Raw genomic sequence first — 12,562 nt, 5'->3', positions numbered from 1 at the left:
TCAGGCATTAGGTCAGTACCTCTGTGTGTGTCAGGCATTAGGTCAGTACCTCTGTGTGTATCAGGCATTAGGTCAGTACCTCTGTGTGTGTCAGGCATTAGGTCAGTACCTCTGTGTGTGTCAGGCATTAGGTCAGTACCTCTGTGTGTATCAGGCATTAGGTCAGTACCTCTGTGTGTATCAGGCATTAGGTCAGTACCTCTGTGTGTGTCAGGCATTAGGTCAGTACCTCTGTGTGTGTCAGGCATTAGGTCAGTACCTCTGTGTGTATCAGGCATTAGGTCAGTACCTCTGTGTGTATCAGGCATTAGGTCAGTACCCCTGTGTGTATCAGGCATTAGGTCAGTACCTCTGTGTGTATCAGGCATTAGGTCAGTACCTCTGTGTGTATCAGGCATTAGGTCAGTACCTCTGTGTGTATCAGGCATTAGGTCAGTACCTCTGTGTGTATCAGGCATTAGGTCAGTACATGAGCAGTACCTCTGTGCGTATCAGGCATTAGGTCAGTACCTCTGTGTGTGTCAGGCATTAGGTCAGTACCCCTGTGTGTATCAGGCATTAGGTCAGTACCTCTGTGCGTGTCAGGCATTAGGTCAGTACCTCTGTGCGTATCAGGCATTAGGTCAGTACCTCTGTGTGTGTCAGGCATTAGGTCAGTACCTCTGTGTGTATCAGGCATTCGGTCAGTATCTCTGTGTGCATCAGGCATTAAGTCAGTACCTCTGTGTGCGTCAGGCATTAGGTCAGTTCCTCTGTGTGCATCAGGCATTAGGTCAGTACCTCTGTGTGCATCAGGCATTAAGTCAGTACCTCTGTGTGTGTCAGGCATTAGGTCAGTTCCTCTGTGTGCATCAGGCATTAGGTCAGTACCTCTGTGTGTATCAGGCATTAGGTCAGTTCCTCTGTGTGCATCAGGCATTAGGTCAGTACCTCTGTGTGTGTCAGGCATTAGGTCAGTACCTCTGTGTGTGTCAGGCATTAGCTCAGTACCTATGTGTGTGTCAGGCATTAGGTCAGTTCCTCTGTGTGTATCAGGCATTCGGTCAGTACCTCTGTGTGCATCAGGCATTAGGTCAGTACCTCTGTGTGTATCAGGCATTAGGTCAGTACATGAGCAGTACCTCTGTGTGTATCAGGCATTAGGTCAGTACCTCTGTGTGTGTCAGGCATTAGGTCAGTACCTCTGTGTGTATCAGGCATTAGGTCAGTACCTCTGTGTGTATCAGGCATTAGGTCAGTACCTCTGTGTGCGTCAGGCATTAGGTCAGTACCTCTGTGTGTATCAGGCATTAGGTCAGTACCTCTGTGTGTATCAGGCATTAGGTCAGTACCTCTGTGTGTATCAGGCATTAGGTCAGTACCTCTGTGTGTATCAGGCATTAGGTCAGTACCTCTGTGTGTGTCAGGCATTAGGTCAGTACATGAGCAGTACCTCTGTGTGTATCAGGCATTAGGTCAGTTCTTGAGCACCACCTCTCTTCAAGTCCGCTGTATTCGCATAACCTATTACAGATCAGCTGTATGTGCATGACCTATTACAGATCAGCTGTATGTGCATGACCAATTATAAGTCAGCTGTATGTGCATGACCAATTACAGATCAGCTGTATGTGCATGACCAATTACAAGTCAGCTGTATGTGCATGACCAATTACAGATCAGCTTTATGCGCATGACCAATTACAGATCAGCTGTATGCGCATGACCAGTTACAGATCAGCTGTATGCGCATGACCAGTTACAGATCAGCTGTATGCGCATGACCAGTTACAGATCAGCTGTATGCGCATGACCAGTTACAGATCAGCTGTATGCGCATGACCAGTTACAGATCAGCTGTACGCGCAGGACCTATTGCAGAACAGCTGTATGCGCAGGACCTATTGCAGAACAGCGGTATGCGCAGGACCTATTGCAGATCAGATGTATGCGCAGGACCTATTGCAGATCAGCTGTATGTGCAGGACCTATTGCAGAACAGCTGTATGCGCAGGACCTATTGCAGAACAGCTGTATGCGCAGGACCTATTGCAGAACAGCTGTATGCGCAGGACCTATTGCAGATCAGCTGTATGCGCAGGACCTATTGCAGATCAGCTGTATGCGCAGGACCTATTGCAGAACAGCTTTATGGGCAGGACCTATTGCAGAACAGCTGTATGCGCAGGACCTATTGCAGATCAGCTGTATGCGCAGGACCTATTGTAGATCAGCTGTATGCTCAGGGCCTATTGCAGATCAGCTGTATGCGCAGGACCTATTGCAGATCAGCTGTATGCGCAGGACCTATTGCAGATCAGCTGTATGCGCAGGACCTATTGCAGATCAGCTGTATGCGCAGGACCTATTGCAGATCAGCTGTATGCGCAGGACCTATTGCAGAACAGCTGTATGCGCAGGACCTATTGCAGAACAGCTGTATGCGCAGGACCTATTGCAGATCAGCTGTATGCGCAGGACCTATTGCAGATCAGCTGTATGCGCAGGACCTATTGCAGATCAGCTGTATGCGCAGGACCTATTGCAGATCAGCTGTATGCGCAGGACCTATTGCAGATCAGCTGTATGCGCAGGACCTATTGCAGATCAGCTGTATGCGCAGGACCTTTTGCAGAACAGCTGTATGCGCATGACCTATTGCAGATCAGCTGTATGCGCAGGACCTATTGCAGATCAGCTGTATGCGCATGACCAATTGCAGATCAGCTGTATGCGCAGGACCTATTGCAGATCAGCTGTATGCGCAGGACCTATTGCAGATCAGCTGTATGCGCAGGACCTATTGCAGATCAGCTGTATGCACATGACCAATTACAGATCAGCTGTATGCGCAGGACCTATTACAGATCAGCTATATGGGCAGGATCTATTGCAGATCAGCTGTATGGGCAGGATCTATTGCAGATCAGCTGTATGGGCAGGATCTATTGCAGATCAGCTGTATGGGCAGGACCTATTGCAGATCAGCTGTATGCGCAGGACCTATTGCAGATCAGCTGTATGCGCATGACCAATTACAGATCAGCTGTATGCGCAGGACCTATTACAGATCAGCTGTATGGGCAGGATCTATTGCAGATCAGCTGTATGGGCAGGATCTATTGCAGATCAGCTGTATGGGCAGGATCTATTGCAGATCAGCTGTATGGGCAGGATCTATTGCAGATCAGCTGTATGGGCAGGATCTATTGCAGATCAGCTGTATGGGCAGGATCTATTGCAGATCAGCTGTATGGGCAGGACCTATTGCAGATCAGCTGTATGGGCAGGATCTATTGCAGATCAGCTGTATGGGCAGGACCTATTGCAGATCAGCTGTATGCGCAGGACCTATTGCAGATCAGCTGTATGCGCAGGACCTATTGCAGATCAGCTTTATGCTCAGGACCTATTACAGAACAGCTGTATGCTCAGGACCTATTGCAGAACAGCTGTATGCGCAGGACCTATTGCAGAACAGCTGTATGCGCAGGACCTATTGCAGAACAGCTGTATGCGCAGGACCTATTGCAGATCAGCTGTATGCGCAGGACCTATTGCAGAACAGCTGTATGCGCATGACCTATTGCAGATCAGCTGTATGCGCAGGACCTATTGCAGATCAGCTGTATGCGCAGGACCTATTGCAGAACAGCTGTATGCGCAGGACCTATTGCAGATCAGCTGTATGCGCAGGACCTATTGCAGAACAGCTGTATGCGCAGGACCTATTGCAGAACAGCTGTATGCGCAAATCCTGTTGCAGAACAGCTGTATGCGCAGGACCTATTGCAGAACAGCTGTATGCGCAGGACCTATTGCAGATCAGTTGTATGCGCAGGACCTATTGCAGATCAGCTGTATGCGCAGGACCTATTGCAGATCAGCTGTATGCGCAGGACCTATTGCAGATCAGCTGTATGCGCAGGACATATTGCAGAACAGCTGTATGCGCCTTATCTGTCTCCTCTCTTGCTTTATTTTTGTTTTTTGTCACTCTTCATATTTCTTTCTTTTACAAGATATGACGAGTCCACGGATTTCATCCTTACTTTTGGGATGACGCCTCCTGGTCAGCAGGAGGAGGCAAAGAGCACCACAGCAGAGCTGTATATATAGCTCCTCCCTTCCCTCCCACTCCAGTCATTCTCTTTGCCTGTGTTAGTGATAGGAAGAGGTAAAGTGAGGTGTTAGTTTAGATTCTTCAATCAAGAGTGTATTATTTTTAAATGGTACCGGTGTGTACTATTTTACTCAAGGGTAAAGCAAGGGGAGCTGTTCAGATTCAAAGACGATCATTTCTGGGGCTCCCAGTCTGTGTGCTGCCCTGTTGAATATGGTCTTAGCAATTTTATCTAAGGCCTAGTTTTGTTCCCACAGATTCCTGGAGGAGAAAAAAGGACCTCTAGCAGTGTGGGACAAGTCATGCTGTTACTGAGCATGGAGGAATGTACAGTCTACTACTTCTGTGACACCTAGTAACTCAGAAATGACTGTCATTTCCCTATACATACTCAATAATTTTCTCCTATGTCTGTGTGTCTTCTGCACTGTTCTGGGGGACTGATTTGCTTATTGGGCCTTTTGTGGGGGCTACATAAGGGGTAATTTTGTGAAACATTAACCCCTTCAGGTTCGGGCTGACGCTGGGGATTGTAATGTGTGTATTCCGATTTACCCTTTGATCCGGTGTTGTTCGTTAGACCAGGAGGCATTAGGGGGACTGGCTGCAGTGTTTTGTGACAATATGGTGCATCACAGTTTATGTGCTTAGTGCGCAGTGATCCCGGCGACTCCATTTTTAGTTTCCTCACAAAATAGGTAGAGCCGCCCGGGAGTTCTTTGGCTACGCCCATGATGGGCGGGGCACTCGTTTGCGCGCTCAGCCAAGCCGCGCAGTGCTGTTCTGGGAGTCGGAAGTTGTAGGTGACTCCGGTGTCTGTCTAGACCGCGTGGGTAGTACAAGCGGTGCAGACACTCTGCAGTAGGATACTCGTTTGGTCGCGTCATAGGGAGCAGGTAGGCGCCGCAGCAGAGCTGTGGCGAGGTGTCATTTTTAAGAGGTTTTAAGAGGTTGATGTTACGGCCCCAAATTAGTTAACTACTTCTGGGATACTCTACAAAACGTAGTTGTTTGTTTCCAAAGTCAAAAGATAGCATTTTTATAGCGCTGTGTCCTAGACACATTTTTTTTTTTATTTTTCTTAAAGACACAGTATCGTTATCTTGCATTACTACATAAAGAGTTTATTCTAGTTTTCAATAACTTTTTGTTTATCATAATGGATGACCTAGATGCCAGTACTTGTTCCATGTGTTTCAATGCCAATGTGGAACCCCCATCATGCACTGAGAGGGCATTACAATGTAGAGAGCAGATTTTTCTTAATAAAAATACAGCTTAGGATGTTTCTCAGACTGATGAGACTCAGGGTATGCCAACTCTTTCACCCCAAGCATCACAGCCCTTAACGCCCACTCAAGCGACGCCATGTTCTTCAACTGCGTCCACTTCATTTACTCTGCAGGATATGGCTGCAGTTATGTCATCCACCCTTACAGAAGTTTTATCCAAGTTGCCAGTGTTACAGGGCAAACGCAGCAGGTCTGAAACCACAGTGGTTCCTGCGACTTCTGAGGCTTTTATGGCTATCTCCGATGTGCCTTCCCAGGGATCTGATTTGGGGAGTAGGGAACTTTTGTCTGAGGGGGAACTTTCCGACTCGGGGAGTGTGTTACCTCAGACAGATTCGGACGTCATGTCCTTTAGATTTAAGCTTGAACACCTCCGCCTGTTACTTCGAGAGGTTTTAGCGACTCTGGAAGACTGTGATTCTATTGTGGTACCACCAGAGAAATTGTGTAAGATGGACAAATACTTAGAGGTCCCTGCTTATTCTGATGTGTTTCCGGTTCCTAAGAGAATTTCAGATATTATTACGCGGGAATGGGAAAGACCGGGTATCCCGTTCTCACCTTCTCCTAATTTTAAGAAAATGTATCCTATAGCCGACACTGTTCGGAATTCTTGGCAAACAGTCCCTAAGGTGGAGGGAGCTATATTTACCCTGGCTAATCGTACAACTATTCCTATTGAGGACAGTTGTGCTTTCAAAGATCCTATGGATAAGAAGTTGGAGGGTCTTCTAAAAAATAAGATAAGGAGAATCACATTGTAAAGCAGAAAGCTCAGAAACTCTGCGAGCAGAAGAAATAGCAACCAAAAATAAAACTTTCCAAGATAATAACTTAATATCTATGGAATGCATGGGTTAAAACGGAACCCCTTGAAGAACATTAAGAACTAAATTCAAACTCCAAGGAGGAGCAATTGGTTTAAACACAGGTCTGATTCTAGTCAGAGTCTGAAATAAAGATTAAACATCTGGAACATCTGCCAGACGCTTGTGTAGCAAAATAGACAAAGCAGAAATCTGTTCCTTTAAGGAACTTGCTGACAACCCTTTCTCCAATCCTTCTTGGAGAAAAGATAAAATCCTGGGAATCCAAACCTTACTCCATGAGTAACTCTTGGATTCACACCAATAAAGAAATAAAGATATTTATGCCATATCTTATGGTAAATCTTTCTAGTAACAGGCTTACGTGCCTGAATCAAGGTATCAATGACAGCATCAGAAAAACCCTTGCTTAGATAAAATTAAGCGTTCAATCTCCAAGCAGTCAGCTGCAGAGAAATCAGATTTGGATGATGGCAGTAACCCTGAATGAGAAGGTCCTGCCTCAATGGAAGCCTCCACGGTGGCCGAGAGGACATGTCCACCAGATCGGCATACCAAGTCCTGCGAGGCCACGCAGGAGCAATGAGAATCACTAAAGCCCTCTCCTGTTTGATCCGAGCGATCACTCGGGGCAGGAGAGCAAACAGTGGAAACACATAAGCTAGGTTGATCGAAAAAAGGCACTGCCAAGGCATCCATCAGTTCGGCCTGAGGATCCCTGGACCTGGATCCATATCTCGGGAGCTTGGCATTCTGACGAGACGCCATAAGATCCAGCTCCGGTCTGCCCCCCCTGAGAATCAGGGTGGTAAAGACCCCCGGATGAAACATCTGTCTGCTCAGAAAATCCGCCTCCCAGTTGTCCACTCCTGGGATGTAGATTGCTGACAGATAACAAGAGTGAACCTCCGCCCACCGAATTATCTTGGATACTTCTGCCATCACTAAGGAACTTCTTGTTCCTCCCTGATGATTGATGTAAGCCACAGTCGTGATGTTGTCCGACTGAAAACGGATGAACTTGGCCGAAGCCAACTGAGGCCAAGCTTGAAGTGCATTGAATATTGCTCTCAACTCCAGAATATTGATTGGAAGTAGAGACTCCGACCAAGTCCACACACCCTAAGTCTTCAGGGAATTCCAGACTGCAACTCATCCTAGTAGACTTGCGTCTGTTGTCACCCAGGAGGGTCTGTGGAAGCACGTCCCATGGGACAGATGAGAGTCTCTTGTCTCCTGATCCAGATCTATCTGAGGAGACAAATTTGCATAATCTCCATTCCACTGCCTGAGCATGCTCAGTTGTAGCGGTCTGAGATGAAAACAAGCAAACGGAATGATGTCCATTGCCGCCACCATCAATCCAATTACCTCCATGCACTGAGCCACTGATGGCCGAGGATTGGACTGAAGGGCTCGGCATGTATTCAGAATCTTTATTTTTCTGACTTCCGTCAAGAAGATTTTCATGGATATAGAATCTATTAAGAGTTCCCAGGAAAGGAACCCTTGTCTGTGGAATTAGTGAACTCTTTTCTAGATTCACCTTCCACCCGTGAGTCCTCAGAAAGGACAGAACCATGTCTGTATTAGAATTTGCCAGTTGATAAGACGACGCCTGAATCAGAATATCGTCCAGATAAGGCGCCACTGCAACGCCCCGCGGTCTGAGAACCGCCAGTAGAGACCCTAGAACCTCGTGAAGATCCTGGGTGCTGTGGCCATCCAGAAAGGAAGGGCCACGAACTGAAAATGTTTGTCCAGGAAGGCAAACCTTAGAAACTGGTGATGATCTCCGTGGATAGGAATATGAAGATATGCATCCTTTAAGTCCACGGTACTCATATATTGACCCTCTTGTATCAATGGAAGAATTGTCCCGAATAGTCTCCATCTTGAAGGATGGCACTGAGAAACTTGTTTAGACTCTTGAGATCTAAAATGGGTCGAAACGTTCCACAAAAAGATTTGAGTAAAACCCCTGCCCCTGTATTGGAACGGGACGAATTACTCCCATAGTAGAGAGGTCTTTTACACAACGTAAGAACGCCTCTCTTTTTATCTGGTCTACAGACAATCGTGAAAGAAGAAACCTTCCCCTTGGGAGAGAATTTTTGAATTCCAGTCGATACCCTTGGGACACGATTTCCAGTGTCCAGGGATCCTGAACATCTCTTATACAAGCCTGGACAAAGAGAGAAAGTCTACCCCCTACTAGATCCAGTCCCGGATCGGGGGCTGCCCCTTCATGCTGTCTTGGGAGCAGCAGCGGGCTTCTTGTGTTGTTTACCCTTGTTCCAAGCCTGGTTGGGTCTCCAGATGGACTTGGCTTGTGCAAAAGTCCCTTCCTGTTTAGCGGAAGAAGAAGAAGCGGGGACTCCCTTGGAGTTCCGAGAGGAACAAAAATTATTCTGTTTACCCCTTTGTTTAGCTGCTTTATCCTGAGGTAGGAGATGACCCTTACCTCCCATAATTTCAGAAATGATTTCTTTCAAGTCCGGCCCGAATAGGGTCTTTCCTTTGAAAGGAATAGCAAAAATCTTTGATTTAGATGACACATCAGCAGACCAAGATTTTAACCATAAAGCTCTACGCGCTAAAATGGCAAAATCTGCATTCTTAGCCGCCAACTTAGCGATCTGAAAGGCCGCATCTGTAATAAAAGAATTAGCCAACTTAAGGGCCTTAATTCTATCTAGTATTTCCTCTAAAGGAGTCTCGGTCTTAAGAGATTCCTCTAAGGCGTCAAACCAAAAGGCAGCCGCAGTTGTAACTGGTACAATACAAGCCGTTGGTTGTAATAGAAAACTCTGATGAATAAACAGCTTTTCCGTTCTGATAAGGTGGTCTTACATACCAAGCCTGGTTTCCTTCCTAAGGCTGTTTCTTATAAGAATATTAATCAGGAAATTGTTGTTCCTTCCTTGTGTCCTAATCCTTCTTCTAAGAAGGAGCGTCTATTACATAACTTGGACGTGGTCCGTGCCTTGAAGTTTTACTTGCAGACGATTAAGGAATTTCGTCAATCATCTTCATTATTTGTTGTCTTTTCTGGAAAGTGTAGGGGTCAGAAAGCTACGGCTACCTCTTTCTTTTTGGCTGAGGAGTATCATCCGTTTGGCATATAAGACTGCTGGACAGCAGCCTCCTGAAAGATTTACGGCTCATTCTACTAGGGTTGTGGCTTCCTCATGGGCATTTAAAAATTATGCTTCTGTTGAACAGATTTGCAAGGCTGCAACTTGGTCTTCTCTTCACACTTTTTCCAAATTTTCCAAATTTGATACTTTTGCCTCGTCTGAGGCTGTTTTTGGGAGAAAGGTTCTTCAAGCTGTGGTGCCTTCCGTTGAGGTTCTTGTCCCTCCCTTTCATCCGTGTCCTATAGCTTTGGTATTTTATCCCATAAGTAAGGATGAAATCCGTGGACTCGTCATATCTTGAAAAAGAAAAGGACATTTATGCTTACCTGATAAATAAATTTCTTTTACGATATGACGAGTCCACGGCCCACCCTGTCATTTATAAGACAGGTATTTATTTTTGTTAAACTACAGACACCTCTGCACCTTGGCTTTTCCTTTCTCTTCCTAACTTTGGTCGAATGACTGGAGTGGGAGGGAAGGGAGGAGCTATATATACAGCTCTGCTGTGGTGCTCTTTGCCTCCTCCTGCTGACCAGGAGGCGTAATCCCATAAGTAAGGATGAAATCTGTGGACTCGTCATATCGTAAAAGAAATAAATTTAGCAGGTAAGCATAAATTTCCTTTTTATGTTCTCTCTCTCTCATCTCTTCTCTCTCTCTCTCTTTCTACGTCATGAAGATGGTTATCTTTTTCTTTTCATACTTTTTCCTTCTTTTTTTCTGCCCGTGCATCTTCTACATAAACATTATAGAGTATGCAGTATAGATAATGTCAGATGTAGTCCTGACCCATATATATGATGGTTCTGACTCATGCAGCCATTTGTATGTGTCTGAGAATAATTCCTACAATAAACGTAAACCACTTTTAATCCACTTGCCGTATAGATCCTAGTATTAGTGTTTATTGTGTTAACTGTACTATTGTGAAAGGGTTTTGATGACATAACATTTCATTGATCTCACATGGTATTGTCTTCTATTCAATACAGGGCAGGATACTTCCTATAAAGAAACAAAAAAGGATCAGTCTGGAAAAAGTCCTGCGGAAGTGGAATCCGAAAGTAAAAAATGTATAGAGAGTAATTCATTGTGTGCTGAGGAGCAGCTCTGGAAGGCTGAGGGTTTCTGTCCAGATGTACTGAGGGAATATGTAGGTGTCCTTAATAAGAGTTTAGAAAGAGACTGTGCAAACAAAGAGGTGGCATCTGTAACAGGACATGAACCTAGAGACATATTTGGCAAAACTCCACCACCAGAACAAGAAGACAGTGGCTTTATATGCCCTGACTGCGGCAAGACATTCCAGTCACAATCACTACTTACTGCTCATCAAAAGATTCATGCTCTGGGGCGCAGTTTTACCTGCTTTGAGTGTGGCAAACGTTTTAAACACAGGTCTACTCTTCAGCGCCATCAGAACTTTTACTGCAGCCCTCAACCAGCAAATGGCTCAACTAATGCAAGCAAAAAGCAGCTCTCTCTCTTACACAAATGTGGTGTCTGCCATAAAAATTTCACAAGTTCTAATGAGCTAAGGCAGCACCTGGCAGGCCACACAGGGGAGCAGCGATATAAGTGCAGGGACTGCGGCCGTACGTTCAGCTGCAACTACTTCCTTGTGCGCCACCAGAGGTCGCACACCGGGGAGCGTCCCTTCGTGTGTCCCCAGTGCAACAAGAGCTTTTCGTGCAGCTCCGTCCTTTACCGGCACCAGAGGACTCACAGCGGGGAGCAGCCATTTAAATGTGAGGTTTGCACTAAGGGCTTCTCTCAGAAGACCAGTCTGATCATCCATCTGAGGACTCACACGGGAGAGCGTCCGTTCTCCTGCCAGCTCTGTGACCGCAGCTTCTGCTCCAGCTCAGCTTTAGTCCGACATGAGAGAAGTCACAGAAACTATAACCAAGAGACAGAGCTTGGTACAGTGACGGTCCCATAGATGTCTAATTCTCTGGGCATTCACTGGGAGCATTTTAAAGGAACAAGGAATCCAAACATTTTATTTTATAGCTCAGAGTGTAAAATCATTTAAAAAAAACAAACATTCCAATTTAATTTATTACTCATACTTTACTCTCTTGGTATTGTTTGTTTGAAAGCAGGTAGGTAGGTTAAGAAGTGTGCACGTACCTGTAGCACGATATAGCAGCAGTGTTTTCATGCTGTACAGTGCTCTGCACACCACCTACCTACGTATCCTCTTCAAACAAAGAATACCATGAGCTCAAAAACCCACAATTTCATAATAAAAGTAAATTGGAAACATGTTAAAAATGGTATGCTCTGTCTGAATCATGAACGAGAACGTTGGGGTTTCATCTCTCTTTAATGTTACTATGTACTTAAGCCTCAGGGTTTGTGTTTCCTATTTGTGCAAATTGTTCTAAATGATATAACAAACATACTTCATTTACAGAGATAACTCTGTGTAGACTGGAGGTTTTTTTAGACCAAACAAGTGCTTTATGGGTAAATGGATGAATTGTGTAGCACTTTTACACACCCATATAGAAGTGTTTTCAGCAGCTCTAATGAGGGGGTGCTGTGTACCATCATTTATTTCTATGAAACGTGAGATCTCCCCTGGCTTTGTCAGCTAGTGCCGATTTCACATGTCAAAAGAGAGGCAGGGGAAGAGATGGGGGTGTAAAAATAAAGCTAGAAATATACTTCCAGTGGTGGCTCTATGGAGGGATTGGGGTTGCACATGCTCTGCCAAGCATCTACATATATTGTGTATGGCTCAACATTCTCACCTCCTTTGTTTGCCCCCTAAATTTTAAGTTCTAGGACTACCACTGTGTACCCCCTACACCCATGATCTTTAATGATTTGGTCATTGATTTGTACCCCCAAATGTTATAATGTGGAACCACTCCTGTTTTTTTACTACAACAGATCTGGGGGGGGGGGGACACCAATAAATCTCACTTTTTTGATTGTAAAATCTGTAAACTCCTTAGTGTCTAAGCAGTGCAACTATCCACCACTTTAAAAGCATAGTATGGGGTTGCAAACTACACATGGGCAGCTGTGCTGCTGTTCTTGGGACTCAGTAGCAGGCGGCTGGTTGCTTTTTAATAAAGCTAGGAAGGTTTAACAAGTCACAGAGCTTCACAAATCATTTAAGAAGCCAGAAAAGTTTTTTTTGTGTGTGTGTGTGTGTGTGTATATATATATATATATATATATATA

The 12,562-nt window shown here is 45.3% G+C and overlaps 1 protein-coding gene across 1 annotated transcript; it reads left to right on the top strand.

Annotated features, from left to right (window-relative positions):
* Nucleotides 1-10,346: 10,346 nt before the first annotated feature.
* Nucleotides 10,347-11,641, top strand: LOC128654740 (zinc finger protein 583-like; the record flags this gene model as incomplete). The annotated part of the gene is made up of 1 exon (XM_053708836.1): nucleotides 10,347-11,641. A coding segment is annotated over one exon (960 nt), but the record flags the coding sequence as incomplete, so codon positions are not given.
* Between the last annotated feature and the right edge of the window lie 921 nt (nucleotides 11,642-12,562).

Source organism: Bombina bombina, chromosome 3 (assembly GCF_027579735.1).
Source record: "Bombina bombina isolate aBomBom1 chromosome 3, aBomBom1.pri, whole genome shotgun sequence".
Lineage (NCBI taxonomy): Eukaryota > Metazoa > Chordata > Amphibia > Anura > Bombinatoridae > Bombina > Bombina bombina.
This window is presented reverse-complemented; position numbering and strand designations above follow the sequence as displayed.